This window comes from Ovis canadensis, chromosome 11 (genome assembly GCF_042477335.2).
Source record: "Ovis canadensis isolate MfBH-ARS-UI-01 breed Bighorn chromosome 11, ARS-UI_OviCan_v2, whole genome shotgun sequence".
NCBI lineage: Eukaryota > Metazoa > Chordata > Mammalia > Artiodactyla > Bovidae > Ovis > Ovis canadensis.
The window spans coordinates 28,425,971-28,444,013 of NC_091255.1; the positions used below are offsets into that span (position 1 = coordinate 28,425,971).

Here is an 18,043-nt window from a genome sequence, read left to right on the forward strand (position 1 = left end):
TAACGCTCCCTGGCAGAGTTTCTGCACTTCTGAACTGGAGGCCTGACAGACTGGTGCCCGTGGCTGGCAGGCCCACTGCTCCAGGAAACCCAACAGGCTTGCCTCACTCCTTTGACCTTGCTGCTGCCCTCCAGCTCTGCACTTGGCAGAGGATAAAGAAAACAGAGTCCAGTCCATCCCCCGCCTCACTGGCTGAGTGACCTGGGAGACATCAGGCAAACCCCTGCCCCACCATGGAGACCCTAGCTCTGAAGGGGCAGCTTCCTGGAAGGGCAGTTAAGGACAGTAACCAAGGGGCCCCGCCAGGTCAGAAAAGGAGCCTAAGACCCCGGGGGGCAGAGATGGGAAGGGTGGCCAAGCGTACACTGGTTTATTGCCCAAAACTCACATTCTGAACAACTGTGTGACAGGCTAGGGGACCCCCACACCTAAGGCAGCTGAACACAAGAGCTCCTGATGGAAAGGTTTACTGGAACACATCGTAGGCAGGGCTTACGGGGAAGGCCAGCCTTGGAGGAGGCCCACATGGGTCTTCTGGAAAAGAGTTATAATCCACCCGCCAAAGTAAGAACCCCGCAATCAAATGGCACAAACGATTAAGATACCCACTGTGGCCATTACAGAGTTCTGCAGCAACTCTCATGGGATGTGAACTGTTGTTTGGGGCGGAGCCTGGGTGCTCAGGGGCTCTGCTGGCCTACCAGTGAAGGCCTGAGGGCGGTGTCTTCTCGTCTTTATTGCTTTCCAGGGAGAAGGGAGGGATCCGGACGTCAAAGTGGGAACCATCAGGCCTCTCGAAGCGGAAAGTGCCCCTGGGAGTCAGAGAGAAACTGGTTTAGAGGTCTGGAGAGCCCTGTGCCCTCAGCACCACAACTGAGGCAGAATAAAGCAGGCCCGGGCTCTTCTGCCTGGCTCATGCCAGGGTAACACTGATCCAGGGGCCCAAGCCATCCTGGCCCTCCATGAAAAGAAGAAATGAAGTTGTCCTGAATTCAGCCCTTCGATGCACCCTGCATAAGCCACCCAACTATGCTTTCAGGATACAGAGTGAAACACCAAGGGAAAAAACCAACTCATCGGCAGCTCTGTAGCAAAAAGTCACCAGACCGCTTTGACCTAAGTCCTCATCCCACAGGGGCCTTCCCAGATGGCACAGTGGTAAAGAATCCGCCTGCCAATGCAGGAGATGCAAGAGACACAGTTTGATCCTTGACTGGGGAATATCCCCTGGAGAAAGAAATCTCCAGTATTCTTGCCTGGAAAATTCTATGGACAGAAGAGCCTGTCAGGGTATAGTCCATGGAACTGCAATTAGACATGACTGAGCAACTGAGCACGCATGCACGCACGCACACATGCACGCACACACACTCTCATTCCACAAAATCACAGAGAACTGGGAAAGTCATGAATCAGGCAAGACTCACACAACAGTGAACGGCAGATACAGCTCCACCTCAGGACTTCACTGGGTCCAGAGTGAACTGCATGCTATGAGCTCTTACTTTCTGACCCGCAGTGTCCATGGACCTAAGCTGCCCCCACACCCACTTAACTCACCACATGTGCCCACTGGAGGCCTGCAGGGAGACGTGGCTGCTGTACTGGAAGGCGGGCTGCTCCTTGGATAACACTGGTTCCTATGAGGGTTCAGGCAAAATAGGTCAGACCAGACAAGCTCCCTGTACCCCAGGGCCACATGCTGACCATCACCGAGTCAGGACCAGATGCCCTCTCATGCCTCCCACCGTAACGGCCAGCCAGCACCTCCTCTCACAGCACCACCATTAACCTGGGCCTTTTACTCTGGCCCTGGGGAAGATAATCTCAGACTAAACATCTGAGGTTTCCAGACAAAGATGCCAAGATCTCTGCAAATATCCCTTTCAGAGTCCATTCACTAAGTGCCTTATGATCAGCAAACACCTGCTAACTTAAGTCCTGGTAATCATAAGGTAATAGATGTTATCCTAAAAAACTGAGATTCTGGTTAAATAACCTGGCCAAAGTTATGCAGCAAGTAAACAACACAGTGGGCATCTGAAAAGAGATGAGCTCCAAAGCCCTGTTCTTTCTATCCCACGCTGCCTCCCCAAGTCCCTGCTAACGTGTATAACTGCTTACTGAATGTGGCCTTCTCTTGCCTTTATTTCTCAGGAGAGTGGGTGGGGTAGTGCAGGAATTGCAAAATCAGATCTCTTCAAGGGCCACCAGAGGATGTACGTGTGTGAAGAGGCAGAGGAAGGGCAACTGGGAGTGGTGGGGGCTGTGTGCCACACCCAAAGGCTTCCCAATTCAGATTTTTAAACAGGGTGGCCACCAATGTCACTTACTTGGCTCCAAATCCAGGACCTGCTGCTATGAGTTATAAGAACCATGGGCTAGTTACATAACAGTCTCAGTGTCACCATCTGTGAAATGGGTTATAAGACGCCTCCCTCACAGTGAGCTTTCTCACTCTCAACAGTCCTGTGCTTTCATACACTGAGCCCGTCCCTAACCACAGAGGAGGCGACCATGCCTTAAGCTCCCAGGCCTGCTGGGTGAGACCAGAAACCAAGATCATCAGCCCAAAGATGCTCACCCTGCCCACAACCCCTCGGCCTCGCACTGTCTCCAAGGTGCCGGACAGACTGAATATCCTCCAGTGTCGCTCCCGGAGCTGAACCACGTCACTGTCGAGGTTCTCCAAGCGGATGCAATAGCGCCACTGTGGGAGCAGGGGAGAGACTTCATGTCTGAGAAGGAACAGAGCCTGGGCTCGCCCCCCGGGGATTCTGAGAGCAAAGGGCAACAAAGGCCAGTACCTGCACTGCACGGGTCTCATCTCCCACCCCAGAGGTAAAGCCCCCACCTCCCAACCTGCCCCCACAGGCACGCCTCCGGAGCTCCCCTCCGCCCGAGATTAGACACTCACCCAGTAGACGTGGGAATTCTGGGCTTCCTAGGGAAAAACAAACACAAAGAATTTCAGTCCCCAAGGGCAGAAATTCCAATCAACATCTCTCCAGTGGAGCAGATGTATTCCAGGACGGATGCAAAGACAGGACAAAGCCACAAGTATCTTGATGACGTGCTAACTATGGCCAACATGCCCAGAGGGAGGCAGGCTCCCTGGGCCCTTCCCTGGCCTCCTTCCTCCTCATCCTATCAAGATCACAGAGCTGGATGAGAACAGAAAACAGAGGAGAGGGCCCTTCCCTCTCACCACTCTCCCCATCAGACGCTGCCCCTTCACCCACCACTGCTGCCCAGGCTGCTGTCTTCTCCTCTGCCTTCCCACATCCCAGCAAGATAACAACACTTGGAAAGCTGTAGGCTGGCCTCCCCCACTATCGTGAGCTCCTGAAAGGCAGGTACAGTCTTTCAGTTTTGTCTCCCTAAGACCCAGGTTACAGCCAAGCAAGAAACAGCTCAATAAATTTATAAAATGTGGGAAGAGGAACCTATGGTGATTTAAATAAGTATGTGTATGTTCTTCATAATCATGGCTCCCTTTGAGCCAGAAGAGGAGAGAGTCAACCTGGAGGCCTCCTTCCTGGGATCTGAGAGTTTCTTTGCTCTAGGTCTTGGTGTCAGCTCTTGCCAAGAGGGTGCTCGACCCCAACCAATACATGCAGCACTGGAAACCAGAACCTCAGGCACATGGTTTAAATGTGGGGACACCACACAGAACCTGGGGGCCCGGCCCTGAGGGAAGGTATCAAGGCTCGGCACCTACCCTCATGCCCATGTAGAAGGGGATAACGGTGACACGGATATTCTCCGTTGTTTCCCGGTGGACATCAGAGAGCTCCAGCCAGGGGTGATTCTTCTCCTGCCAGGCCCGTAGTGTCTCCCGAGCCACAAAAGGGGGTGCTGGGGCAAGAAATGACTGGTTAGACCAGGCCAGCGGCCAACTGTTCCTCTTATAAAATCCTTCCCAGTGATGGTCAAGGTATATAAGACACGTGAGCAAAAGCAGCACAGGCTGGAAGAAGGCACAGGGCTGCCTACCAAGAATAAGCCCCAAGGAGGAATATGACGTCAGGGGAAGAGAAGTGGCCTGGGAGTTAGGAGCCCTGGCTCTCAGATCTCACTCTGCCACTACCTAGCAACCTTGAGTTGCTCTCATCATCCCTGAGCCATCTACCTGACAGGTCTAAAGGGAGGTTAAATCAAGTTGTAGAAACAGCTCTGAAACTGCTTCTGTGACACTGTCTTTGAAGAAAGGGCCCTCCCATTCCAGCTTCCCTTTATGACAGAGGGTACCTTTTGTCTGGTCATACAGAAGAAATCTTTCAAAGAGCTCATGCTGGATAGGAACCTGATCAGTGGAGGTGTAGGGGAGGATGTCTTCATGGCTGACATAATCCAGGCCTGGCAGAGAGAGAGAGACAGAAAACTCATGGAGGAATGGGGAAGAGTGGGGCTGAAAAGAAACTCAATTTCTGGGCCTTGTCCCAGGGTGGGACAACCCTCGCACCAAGGCTCTCAGCATCTACACACCCTCCAAAGCAGATTCAAGGACAGCAGAAAGGCACTGGAATTCTCTTCCTGAGACACACCAGACCCCTCACCGATGGGCACCACTCAGACGGTCATAACTCACCTGGGATGGCATAGAGGGCCCGGCTGTCGTCGTGATTAGCCAAGAAAGTCACAGCTTCTGTCTGAGATCTCTGAGACTAAGGCAAGAAGCAAGTCATAGGTTTGCTCGGTCACTATCCAGTCCTGAGGACTTGGGGCCCAGTGCAGTATGGAACTGTTGGATCCCTCTCCTTCTCTTAGTCCCCATCAGGATCTTAGTCCCATCAGGCCTTCCCTATGGAAAAGAACCCCAGGCACAGCCACCTTGCTTACTTACTATATGTGGACAGTCTCGGGCATCAATCAGCACCTGGTAGTAAGTGTGAGTTTTGCCTTTCACCTCCTTCGAGCCATGGCCGGCAGGGTTCTCTGCTCTATGGGGCAGGAGGAAAAGCCGAAGATCAACCTGAGAAACAGAAGCGGGGCCTGCCCCAGCTCCCTACCACCCCCTCACCAAACAGACCAGTGCCTGAACTGAAGGGGCTTAGCAGCAGCTGGGCAGATGTTCAGCATGCCCTGGCCCGACGCTCCCCAGTCAGGAGCAAGCAATGGAGTGTGGTGAAGAGTCATCGTTTATCTTACTTTCTGGATGCCTCTTTAAAAAAGGGTCCAAGCTGAGAAAATCATACTGCTGCTTCAGTCCCTGGAGCCCAGAGCACCCCACTCTTCTCACATCCCAGGGGCTCTCTGTGATCACTTAATGGAGCTGGGCCTTTTCTTTTTTTAAAGTACTCTAGTGATGGTAAGAGATGAGGAGAAAGATTCTAACTGAACAATCAAGAAATCAAGAAGCCTAGTTCCCCAAATGCCCTCTAGGGTACTTATAATGCAAACTAAGAATGCCTGGGGTGAGCATCCTGGGGAGGTCCGAAGGGACCCTTTGACTTAAGACTCAGAACTCAGCACTTTTGTCTCCATGGGCATCAGTGTCAAGGGAGTGTTTTGGGACTGTTCCTAAGGTCCAGAAGGATGCTGTCTTGACCGCTGGGACTCCAATTACGTATGTCTACCATGGGTCAGGCCTCCTCCATAGGATACTGCGAGGCACAATGAGAGGGAAACTCACTTTTCTGGGGCTGCAGAAGCCACATCCCGGTCATAAAGTCTGGCCTGCCAGGGAAACAGGACGACACCTCGGTAGCCAAAAACACTGTGAAGGAAAAGCTGGGAGAAGAGAGGCTTCAGTGAGTCTGCAGTCAAGCAGGTACATCCAGGTGGCGCCCAGACCACTAAGTGGCACAGGTGGTGGCAATTCCAGCACAAGGTCTTGCTATTCTTTCCCTTGGACTCTGAGATCCACCCAGACCAACTGTGGAGCACGTTTACTGTCCCTTTACCTGGCTGACTTCTACTGAGCCATCAGGCCATAGCCGAGGCCTCAAGGAAGCCTTCCCTTCCCTCCCTTCCACTTAGCACGGTGTACAGCTGTGAACCACGTGCATACTGTAATTCTTTTCTTAGACTGTCAACTCCATGAAGGAACTGCTTTCTGATTTAATACCAATGCATAAAGCCCACTCTATTGTAGGCATACAGGGGAAAAAAGCTGAATAAACAAAAAGTCCTCCTTATCTAAAAGAGGCCTAAATCTATCTCAGTAGATCTGGCATAAAACTGACTCAGAAAAAGAGCCTCACACCCAGAGCTTAATTCACTGCACTCAATTCAACTAGAACAAAGCATCAAAAAGCAGGCCCTCCACTGGCTTCTCACCAACCACTATGTTAGATGACTCTTTAGCAATAGGACTTTCTTCTCAATATAGTTCAAACCATCTCTGTCCACACTAACTTGGAAACAAAAACCGATGACACATGAAGTGCATTCAAATTCAGGAAAACAGGAACAAAAAACCATCTTAACAACAACAACAACAAAACTTTTGATTCTGGTCTGGCACCAAACACCAAGGCAGAAAATCATAATGTTCAGGCCTGTGGCCAAATTTCACCCTTTCAGAAGCAGAGCACACCCTGAAAACAAAAGATGATGCCACCCAGCACTCACCTGTCCAGTCTCATATTTTCCATTCTGTTTTGGCACCTCGAACACACCAACTGTCTCCAAAACTTTGCCCTCTGGTCGGTTTCTAATTAGGATGGAAAAGGAACAAGGAACTGAAAAGCTAAGAAGTGAAGGGTACTAATCCATCAGAAAAAGCTACTAGGATACTGGGGGGGCCGGGGCCAGGACAGCAGAGAAGGGTTGCGGCAGTGGGGCCAGCTGAAGCAGGGAAGGGTCCTGCCAAGCCACCCCTCCACAGAGATTCTGCTGCTCCTCCTGAGGACCAGCCGCAGATGCCTCCTTGGTTTCCATGATATCTGACAGCTCCCAAATCACTTTCTTCTCTCTTGACTCTTAGCATTCCTCTATCATGCCCTCAGACCCTGCTTCATCATATCCCTTGCCTCCATTTCTTCCCTGACCCATCCTCCTGACCTCCCACAGCAGTGAATGCCTTTCCTATCTTGTATTTCAGTTATTTGTGTCACTGTCTTATCTCCATTAGAGACTGTAAGTTCCCTGGGAGCAATGTTTGTGTCTGATTAGCCTCTGCTCCCTCTCAGAGCCTAGGGTATAAGGGGTGCTCAAAAGAAAACTTTTGTGTCATCATACCATGTCCAAATCCACCTCTAAACTGCAGTCCTCATCCTGGCATTGCACCAATGTTATTCTCTCAATCTAGTTTTTGTTCAGGTTTACATCAGTTTACAGAGGAGTCTTAAATTGCAAATAGCTATCATCTCTCCCCCATGTCCGTGTCTCATCTCAGCCACTAAAAGGTCAGCTCTCACAGTGACTTCTGGACCAGACTGCTTTTTCTGGGAGCCCTTCAAAGCACCGTTTTCTTACTATTGTGGAGAGGTGAACTCCATGTCTCCTTCCACTTGGTTCACCTGTCCCAATTTGATCTCTCTGGTCCCATCCCTAGGCACATGGTTCATACCATCCCCGTGGCCTCAAACCCCCTTCCTCAAGTCACATAAAGAGAGGATGTGCCCCCAAGGTCACACTGAAGCCTGGGACCCACGCAGGGCGCAGACTCGGGTCCTGTTTCCCACTTGCAGCATCTTTCCGAGGGAGGCCTTGACCCTCAGTCACGGGCTGGGGGTTCAAATTAAAAGCCCTAGCACTTAACTGAAGGACTTCCCACTAACACCGGCGCTCGGATGCCCGCATTCGAGGAAGTAGGCTTTGCTCCGAGAGGGTTACTAGTTCCCCCTCGGAGCCAGTCCGGCACAATCCAGGACTCTGGGCCGCGCTCCCTTCCTCGCTCCTGGCACGCGTCCCAGGCAGCGCAGGTCGGCTCTCGGCCGGAACTCTCCCGGGTCGAACTCCTATCACCCTCTGCCGCTGGGCCCTCTGGCCTGGGACACGGTCCTTAGACTCCGGGCCCGACCCCCGCGCTCCGTCCCTCACCGGGACGAGAGGTGCCTCAGCGTCGTCGTGGTCGCCACGGGAGGGAAGGCCCCAGCTCCACCCGCCGCACAGAACGGCCTCGGCCCCCGGGTCCCAGTCAGCGACCGGGACCACCATCGACTGCCCACGGTCAGGGCCCGCCGGGCCACACAGCCCGCCATGTCTAGCCCGAGCGCCCGCTGGGCTCTGACACACCGCCCGACCCGCGGCCGGGCGGCGTTCCGCCCCCGCCCCACACTGCCCCGCGCCGTTGCCCCGCCCCCTCGGCTCTCTGCCCCGCCCCGCGAACTTCGCGCTTCTTCCGGCGCAGGCGGACGGAAGTCTCGGTTCTAGGTCACCTGACCGTAAAGTCGGGTAGTAATGGCGTCTTGCTTGTTAGCTGGCGAGCGATTTGTACGCGCTCTGGGTCCTGGTGGGGAGCTGGAGCCAGAGCAACTGCCCGGGAAGCTGCGAGCAGAGCTTGAGGCCGCGCTAGGGAAGAAGCACAAGGGCGGCAATCGCCCGGCTCGCCTGGTTTCTTTCCGCCTGATCCGGGATCTGCATCAGTACTTGAGAGAAAGGGGTGAGCCCCAGTCTCCGGTTCAGAGTCGCCTCATTTTTTTCCCAGAGTTTAGGCCCTTTCTAAGGTGTTTTTTCCTGAGGAGGTGTATCTGTTGCTGAACCAAACTCGCGGCTTCTTTCATGACTTCCAGCAAAGCCAATATACTGAGGCAGGGTTGTGGTGAAGGAAAGTACAGTATTTAATGCAGGGTGCCAAGCAAGGGAACGGGAAACAAGGCTCAAATCCACTCTCGCTTGGAATTTGAGTTAAGGAACTTTGGTTTAAAGGAGAAGAACAAAGGCTAGGAATAATTGTCGTAATTGTGGTTTCAGGAGTCAGAATGTCTCTGATTTACGATTCTCAGGTCAAGTGGTCCTTGGCTCCGGTGTCTGTTAGCTCACTTTGCCCTGGAGAAGCAACCAGAGTTTTCACATTAATGATGATATTTATAACACTACATTAAAGATGTTATCAACAATAGCAGTTTTAGTCATCAGACTCTGGTTCATTAGTATTCTGTTAACACAAGATAGAAGTTAGAGGGGACAGGGAAAGGAATAAAGTTTTAGATAGATTAATCCTAAGGTCAGTAAGGAAATTCAGTTTTAGGGGGACTGAATTTCGAATCCATCACTCTTTCACCCATGGAATGATAATCTGGCCAACCCAAGAGTAACCTCATAAATCCTGGGGAACCAACCCACTCTGTTCCTAATTTCCATGGGAATTTTTCGTGGATGACAAAATTTACTTGTGCAGTTTCTGTTCTCTTGAGTCTCATCTTTACATCTAGGCCCACGTGACCCTTGAGGAAGTCCAAATTCCAACTCAATAGCACAGCACAGGTTCAGTTTCTTTCTTTTAAGCCCCATTTTAAAAAAGGAACATAGTGAGCTCGCCCTGTGTGTGAATCTAGATTTCTTTCCATCTTAAAAGCAAGAGTGGTCACATCTGATACAGTTGGTTGTTTTTTGTTTTTGGATATAGAATGATGGGAAGTTCTGTTGAAATATCTGGACTGGGAGTGACATCTGAATTATAGTCCTAACTCTGCTACTGACTCTTTGTAGAGGAGTCATTTCTCTTCCTTGAGCCTCTGTTCGCTTATATGTAAAGGGGTCCAGTAAGACAAACTGGCATGTAAGGTCTTTTGCCAGAATTAACAGCCTGCCCAGAAATGTGAGGGGTAGATTACTCAATTATTAGAACTAAAAAGGACCTTAGAGTTCATCTAGCACAGTGTCCTCTAAGTATTCACCATCACTAGGCCTTAAACCTATTTAGGGCAAGTTCTTTTGTGGCCACAGAAATGACCTAACTTAAAGGCAAATATGGAGAAGGCAATGGCATCCCACTGCCGTACTCTTGCCTGGAAAATCCCATGGACAGAGGAGCCTAGTAGGCTGCAGTCCATGGGGTCGCTAAGAGTCGGACACGACTGAGCGACTTCACTTTCACTTTTCACTTCCATGCATTGGAGAAGGAAATGGCACTCCAGTGTCACTGGCACCCACTCCAGTGTTCTTGCCTGGAGAATTCCAGGGACGGGGGAGCCTAATGGGCTGCTGTCTATGGGGTCACACAGAGTCAGACACGACTGAAGCGACTCAGCAGCAAAGGCAAATATAAATGACCTACTTGTTACTAGCTGTGACATTGGTTGGGTAATCGAGCCAACAATTAAAGTCACTGTGTAGCACTAGGATATACTTATGTATATGGGAATATCTTAGTTTCTTTCCAGTGGAAAATGATCTTGCAGGTGAACTGAGATAAGAGTAGCCATGTTTTATTTTGGTAGAAAGAATTAGCGGGCTGGTGACTTCTTTGGCAGTCCAGTGGTTAAGATGCCGTGCTTTCAATGCAGAGGGTGTGGGTTTGAACCCTAGTTGGGGAACTAACTTCCTACATACCTCATGGCACTGCCAAAAAAAAAAGAGTTGACGGGCTAGATCCTTCTCTGATCCTTCAACCTCACCTCTATGCATTTTTCCTCAGGTTCCAAACTATACCTTCATGAGCTCCTAGAAGGCAGTGAAATCTATCTCCCAGAGGTTGTGAAGCCTCCTCGGGTACGTAAGGGATATATTTGTGAGAATGGATGTTGACTCAGTTGGGTTTATTCATTTTATTTCCAAGTTTATGAATCTTGGGCCTCAAAAATTGTTCTTTGAATCCTTGAGAGCTGGGGTGGAGGAAACCAGATATTGTCCTCCCAGTTTGACAGCTTGAAAAACTGATAACCAAAAAAAAAAAAAAGTTTCCAAAGCACTGGAGGCAGGACTGGTGCCTGGGTCTTCTTAGCAGTACTTTGCCCCCTGAAACCAGTGATTGTGTTGTGTCTTCTAGCAAGCTGGAAATATCATTCTTCTTGTTTGTTTTTTCTGCCTCAGAACCCAGAGCTAGTTGCTCGTCTGGAAAAGATTAAGATACAGCTGGCCAATGAGGAATATAAGCGGATCACCCGCAATGTCACCTGTCAGGTAAGAGCCCACTCTTCAATATATGGACCCTGTAGTCCCTGAAAGCAGGGCCCTGCACTGGGAAGACAAGCGGATGAAAGAAAAAATGTGGAAACCTGGTTTGTATACTATTAATATTAAGGGACTGTAGAAGCTCTGTGCTGCGTACAAGCCAAATACAGTTCCCATCCTATTTACTGAGACTGTCGGCTCAGATGGTGACTGATTTTTAAAGGTTGTAGAGGTGGAGATGAGCCTGGAGCCATTCTTTTGGCAGAGCACCCTACTTTTCTCTGGCATGCACCTGGCCCAGAGGAGGAGAGGGATACACGGGTACTGGAAATATATGTCTCTTCTCTGAAATGCTTGATCCAGAGTAGAATCCAACTGGTCCTAGACAAAATCCGGGGAGAAGACAGAACTAGTGTGTTGGCTAATAAAGAGGGCTGAGCCCAGACTGACAAATGAATGCTCTCTGGGCTGCTTCCATTCTGAAACCCTTTGTTTTTTCTTTTTCCAAGGATCCAAGGCATGGCGGAACTCTCAGTGACCTGGGAAAGCAAGGTGAGGTACTAGGAAATCAGGCTGCGAAAGCCTCTCACTGGGATGGGTCAGCCGTGGTCCTCCTTCCCACTCCATTGCTCAGGATTTAAGCCTGAGCTGTTCAGGCTTGCTGTTTGAGGGAAGCCTGGCTGATGGGGGAGGCAGCTGTGAGATAAAAGGGCCTCATGGAGGATGTTGACCTAAAAGTTTCTTGCCCGGGCTCCTCCCCAAAGTGAGGTCAGTGAAGGCTCTGGTCATCACCATCTTCAACTTCATTGTCACGGTGGCGGCTGCCTTCGTCTGCACTTACCTTGGAAGCCAGTATATCTTCACAGAAATGACCTCGGTGAGTAGGTTCTGGGCAGGGCAGGGTGCCCTAGTTGGGAGTGTTGGTGGGATAGGGAGGAGGTACACGAAAATGCTTTGAACAGGTTATGTATTTATGTGATAAACAAAGGGGGCATTTGATCTGTCCAGCAGTCATGGAGGTAGATAATAACCTCAGGAGAATCAGGATCCGGTTTTCTTCCCTTCCCCCCAACTTATGGGCTGGGTTGAGGTCCTCTCCATCCTTGTTAGGTACTAGAGGCTCCAGAGCTGGAAGCTGGTCTGCATCCCATAAGCCTGATTCTCTCCCTTCCCAGCGAGTACTGGCTGCCTTGATCGTGGCCTCTGTGGTGGGTCTGGCCGAGCTATATGTCATGGTGCGGGCGATGGAAGGCGAGTTGGGAGAACTGTAACTGTGCTTCCTCATCGAAGTCTGGAGACTCCAGGGTCTCAGCTGCCAGTTGCTGATTCTCAGTCAGTGATTCGTACTCAGCCAAGCCAAGGCCACGTGCTCTTCCTACAGGACAGCCCCATCCTGTCAGTTAACAGAGGGGGCTGTAGAGGAGACTCAGACAACAACAGGAAAGAACTGGTCTGTCCGTACATTTTCCCGAAGCCAGTGCCCATCTGCCTTCTACTGTCCATTCTGGGCGTTGCTGGGGCTGGTTTTTTCCCCCACTGGAATCAAAGAGAATCCAGGCCTTTCCAGAAGTAGACCATACTGCCTTGAACTTGCCCAGGTGCACAAGTCAGTGTTTGTCCTTGCTCCACATATCATGATGCAGACCTGTAATTTATATCAGAAGACTCCAATAAAGCAGAGGGATTCGCTTTCTCTAGTTTGTGCTGGAAGAGGAACTGATCAGAGGACATCAACTAAGAGAAAGCCAGTTGGTACAGGATGGTGCAATTGTACTCAAAGCAACTTTTTGGAATCTTAGTTTCTGCCTTCATCTTTTTCCTTCTGCTGGCCTTGTTCAGATTTTCTATGTTTCTGCCGGTCTTCACTATTCATCAGCCCTCCTTCAACTTCCCACCTTCCGGTCACCCTTTGCTCTGCTTCCAAAAATGAAAAAAGTTCAGATAGCAAAGCAGTATGTCTGCTTTTAATTGCAAAACCCCTTGTACTTGTTTGTATTTGTAAGGAGAGTATGTGTACTGTGAATTGTCTCAGCTAATGAAGGGAGAGATTCTTTGTAGACTGGTGACTGTTTTTAGATTGAACTGTATGTGTAATTTATATGAGTATACACATAATAAAAATATATGGTATGTGTACATATTGTTATACGTAAGCCTGTTACAGGTTATTTTATGCGGATTCTTGAACATATTTGGGTAAGTGCAAAAAATAGTATGTAAAATTGTTTTACATGATTGCTTTTGGTCTTCAGAACTATTCCAGAGGTTAGACAAGGAAGCAGTTTTAGGTCCCTTTTCCGGAAGACAAAACTGAGGCTGAGAAAGGTCAAATGACCCTCAGCAGTCCTTTTTCTGTTAAAAGGAGCCAAAGACTCCTAGGTTATCTTGAAGTCTCTGTGTAATGTTACATTTTTAAGAACTTAGATTAGTGGTGTGTTGATGGAATCTGTATAAGACTTTTAGAAATTACAGTGGCATTATTATTTATACAGTAAATATTTATCAAATCAGCATATTCTTTTGTTTGTTTGTTTGTTTGTTTTTAACTTTGGCCATGCCACACAGCATGCGAGATCTTAGTTCCCTGACCAGGGATTGAACCCGAGGTCCCTACAGTGGAAGTGTAGCATCCTAACCACTGAGCTGCCAGGGAATTCCCTCCAGGGTGTTCTTATTTCAAATCTTATGACAACAGAGAAGTCCAAAGGCTTCCATAGTTGTGAGACTTAATTCAGGTCTGCTCCTAATGGTAGACTCTTTATTTCTGTTTGTTCAGTGTATGAGCTCCTAAGGTCTTTTTTTCCCCCAGGACACTCTTCTGTTTTAGAAATTATACACTCACTGACTCAATAGACGTTTCCTCCACAGTATTGCCAGTTTCTTGAATTACAGCAAGTCAGCCTCTAAGGACAATATTCTACACGAGAGAGAAGGAGGGTTTAGGCCCTTCTGTTACACCACAGATCATTTTGTTGAGAAATCAGGATTTCTGTTGTTGACTGGAAGAAATATCAACTTGAAAAAAAAATACAGGTGGCATTTTACAGTGTTTTTAGCAATCCTGACTGTTTAAGATTGAGTTAAAAAGCTACAGTGAATCACTCTTTGCTCCTGATGAGCAAAGCCAAGTCAGATTTTTAGAATTCAGGTAGATATCATCTCTTTTCAAGTGCCTGAGTCTTGCAAGTGGAAAGAGTTTTAACCTTCAGACTAATATCTATGCTACGTGCTTAAAAAATCTATTTAAATTATTTGTTTTGGTCTGTACTCCATTCTCCTCCTTTGACAATATCTCTGGGGTATATGGGCAGAGAACAGTAAGAAAAATAAGGGGAAAAAATCTACAGATTTTATCCTAATACATATAAATCAGAACAGAGAACCAGAGAATTTTAAAATGCTACAGAAACTTAGAGAAGTTAATTTTCCCAGCCAAGTAGTTCACAAAGACACTAATATTCCAGAGGATCATCTGACTTGTCCCAAGGCTACAGAGCTTCAGTCAGTTCATTTCAGTCGCTCAGTCGTGTCCGACTCTTTGCGACCCCATGAATCGCAGCACACCAGGCCTCCCTGTCCATCATCAACTCCAGGAGTTCACTCAGACTCACGTCCATCGAGTCAGTGATGCCATCCAGCCATCTCATCCTCTGTCGTCCCCTTCTCCTCCTGCTTCCAATCTCTCCCAGCATCAGAGTCTTTTCCAGTGAGTCAACTCTTCATATGAGGTGGCCAAAGTACTGGAGTTTCAGCTTTAGCATCATTCCTTCCAAAGAACACCCAGGCCTGATCTTCTTCAGAATGGACTTAGTTATAGCCAAAGCTCCAACCCCTGGCTCTTGGCTCTCATGTCATGTCTCTTTCCACATAATGCTATTCAGTCTCTTAACATTAGAAAATTGGTCAAGTGAAAGTACGTTTGAAGTACTAACATGGAGTGGGAACTTATTCTCACCTTGTACTTAATAACTGTTAGCTGCTGCTTCTCTCCCTGACCTTCATGAGTCTTGAGGTTGAAGTTTTCATTGTGTCTGATGCAGTTCCTAATTTTCTGTTTTCTCTCTCGCTTCTTTTCCTTCATACTTAAAATGCTTGAGGGAAGAGTGGCGAACACTGCCTGTATTTGTGTAGGGTCTCTATTAAGCTTTGGTATTAGGGAGCCTGACAACACATGTGCCTTCAGACAGACTTTTGGGGGTTAGGCTGATCATCACTTTGCTTAATAGATACCCTACACAAATACAGGCAGTATTCGCCACTCTTCCCTCAAGCATTTGGGAAACTCTGCAGTGGCCACAGGACTGGAAAAGATCAGTTTTCATTCCAATCCCAAAGAAAGGCAATGCCAAAGAATGTTCAAACTACTGCACAATTGCACTCATCTCACACGCTAGCAAACTAGTGCTCAAAATTCTCCAAGCTGGCCTTCAACAGTATCTGAACTGTGAACTTCCAGATGTTCAAGCTGGTTTTAGAAAAGGCAGAGGAACCAGAGATCAAATTGCCAACATCCATTGAATTATCAAAAAAGCAAGAGAGTTCCAGGAAAACATCTACTGCTTTATTGACTACACCAAAGCCTTTTTGTGGATCACAACAAACTGGAAAATTCTTAAGAGATGGGAATACCAGACCACCTTACCTGCCTCCTGAGAAATCTGTATGCAGGTCAAGAAGCAACAGTTAGAACTGGACATGGAACAGACTGGTTCCAAATCGGGAAAGGAGTATGTATGTCAAAGCTGTATATTGTCACCCTGCTTATTTAACTCATAAGCAGAGTACATCATGCAAAATGCCGGGCTGGATGAAACACAAGCTGGAATCAAGATTTGCCAGGGTCCAGCCCCGGTGGATCCAGGGAATTCCAAGGTGGGGACGGAGTCGGCGTCTTTGGAAAAATACATATTTAATCACAGATATAGAGAGATTAGAAATGGATAGCGTAGTAGGAAGATTAGTGGAGAAAAAGAGGCTGAATAACTTGGATTACGTGGAATAGCATCCATGCTCCAGATGGGAATTCAGCCAGAAAAACGGGAGCAAGAAAGAAGCAACATGGGGGAATCAGTCTTTCCGGAAAATGATCCGATTTCTTTATTTTGGGGTTTGCTTATATACCTTTTGTTACACATAGGGATGAATACAGAGTCACGCGGGAGTCAGCAGTCCTGACCTTTATCAAAATCAGGTGCTTCACATAAGGTACATCATCTTCTGGCCATGAGTGAGACCTGCTGACATTTTATGATCCTTTCTTTCTGATAACCAAAAAACTTACTTCTTCCAAGGGTGTTTTTTTCTTAAACCAGTCACCACCCTCCAAATAAAGTTACATTCCTATAGGATGAGGGTGTAGTGAGTTACAATCAAGAAAGGAATTTATTTAACCCAAGGTTAACATGATTAGTCTTAAAGGTTAATACTTATTTCTTCCTATATGCTAGTTATATTCATTATAAGGGTAGGGAACATGGAGATTTAGCAGCAAACATCAGCCCAACAAATGAAAATCCTTTCACCAATGCTCCCCTTAAGATCTATTTAGTTTTAAGATATGATAAATTTACATTTTTACATAGCAAGGACACAGTGATTTATAACAAAGTACAGTGATCTATTACAAAAGAGAAAATCCATTAACTCAAAAAGTCTAGTATTGCTAACATCAAACTACTATATTTTCTTTGCTATATTCCAAATACATTGATTAATATATTCCCAGGTGCCTAAGGATATGGAGGCCTGACTGAACAAGAAGAAAAAGCCCTATGCTAATTAGGACTCTCAAAATACTCCAAAACTCTCTGTGCTGTTTATAGTTAAGAGGTAGTAAACAATCATGTGGCAGGAGTATGGATAATCCTGTCACACAAGCTAGTCTGTCAGCAGAGAGGTTTGACCTAAGACATCCTTGTCCCACCCAGAGCAGGGAATTAGCAGCAATTATTGACACAACAAATGAAGAACCCTTCACCAATATAATTCCTAACCAACCCACTATACTAATAATTTCTAATTCCCCAAAAGAATTTGCCTTTAGTAAGTCTAAAACATCTCATGCCTCTCAGATTGGGAGGCTGTAAACAATCACGTGTGGCAGGACGAACCTATACAGGTGGGCTAGATAACCTTCAGAGGAGTCCGTAAGCTGAAACACTCTTGTCACGCCCAAGAATTTTTATTGCCTTGGAGCTGCACATTTACTCCTTCTCCAAGAAAAACGGTTATGGAGGAGAGCCCCCCGTAAAGTCAGAGGTGTAGGTGAGAGCATAAAACAGACTCTGGTTTTGGGGTTATGTGCTCGGGAACAGGGGGTTTCCTGAGGCTTGATCACGCCTTTGCGTATGCCAAGCCTCGTTCTCATGACCTTGGCCACGGGCGGAGTTCCTCACGCTGGCTCCCGGCAAAGATTGCCTGGAGAAATATCAATAACTTCAGATATGCAGATGACACCACCCTTATGGCAGAAAGTGAAGAACTAAAGAGCCTCTTGATGAAAGTGAAAGAGGAAATTGAAAAAGTTGGTTTAAAACTCAACATTCAGAAAACGAAGATCATGGCATCCAGTCCCATCACTTCATGGCAAATAGATGGGGAAACAATGGAAACAGTGAGAGACTTTTATTTTCTTGGGCTCCAAAATCACCGCAGATGGTGACTGCAGCCATGAAATTAAGACGCTTGCTCCTTGGAAGAAAAGCTGTGACCAACCTAGACAACATATTAAAAAGCGGAGACATTGCTTTACTGACAATTGTCCTTCTAGTCAAAGCTATGGTTTTTCCAGTAGTTATGTATGGATGTGAGAGTTGGACTGTAAGGAAAGCTGAGCGCCAAAGAATTGATGCTTTTGAACTGTGATGTTGGAGAAGACTCTTGAGAGTCCCTTGGACTGCAAGGAGATCCAACCAGTCCATCCTAAAGGAGATCAGTCTGGGTGTTCATGGTAGGACTGATGTTGAAGCTGAAACTCCAATACTTTGACCACGTGATGCAAAGAACTGACTCCTTGGAAAAGACCCTGATGCTGAGAAAG

The 18,043-nt window shown here is 47.8% G+C and overlaps 2 protein-coding genes across 3 annotated transcripts; one reads left to right on the forward strand and one right to left on the reverse strand.

Annotated features, from left to right (window-relative positions):
- Positions 1–353: 353 nt before the first annotated feature.
- Positions 354–8,275, reverse strand: POLDIP2 (DNA polymerase delta interacting protein 2). Its single transcript, XM_069602951.1, has 11 exons — positions 7,990–8,275; positions 6,577–6,658; positions 5,636–5,733; positions 4,847–4,943; positions 4,592–4,667; positions 4,252–4,359; positions 3,722–3,858; positions 2,918–2,944; positions 2,585–2,710; positions 1,561–1,640; positions 354–812 (listed from the first exon to the last, which is right to left on the reverse strand). Exons 1-11 carry the CDS (start codon positions 8,148–8,150, stop codon positions 698–700), a joined length of 1,107 nt encoding a protein of 368 aa, XP_069459052.1. The 5' UTR covers positions 8,151–8,275; the 3' UTR covers positions 354–697.
- Positions 8,276–8,281: 6 nt separating this feature from the next.
- TMEM199 (transmembrane protein 199) lies at positions 8,282–13,517 on the forward strand. Of its 2 annotated transcripts, none has more exons than XM_069602958.1 (6): positions 8,282–8,551; positions 10,529–10,602; positions 10,924–11,013; positions 11,514–11,556; positions 11,769–11,881; positions 12,180–13,517. In XM_069602958.1, the coding sequence occupies exons 1-6, from the start codon at positions 8,350–8,352 to the stop codon at positions 12,273–12,275; spliced, it is 618 nt and encodes a 205-aa protein (XP_069459059.1). In that variant the 5' UTR covers positions 8,282–8,349; the 3' UTR covers positions 12,276–13,517. The 2 variants fall into 2 exon arrangements, with proteins under 2 accessions (XP_069459059.1, XP_069459060.1); XM_069602959.1 differs by having other exon boundaries at positions 8,292–8,551; positions 12,115–13,517.
- Positions 13,518–18,043: the final 4,526 nt, after the last annotated feature.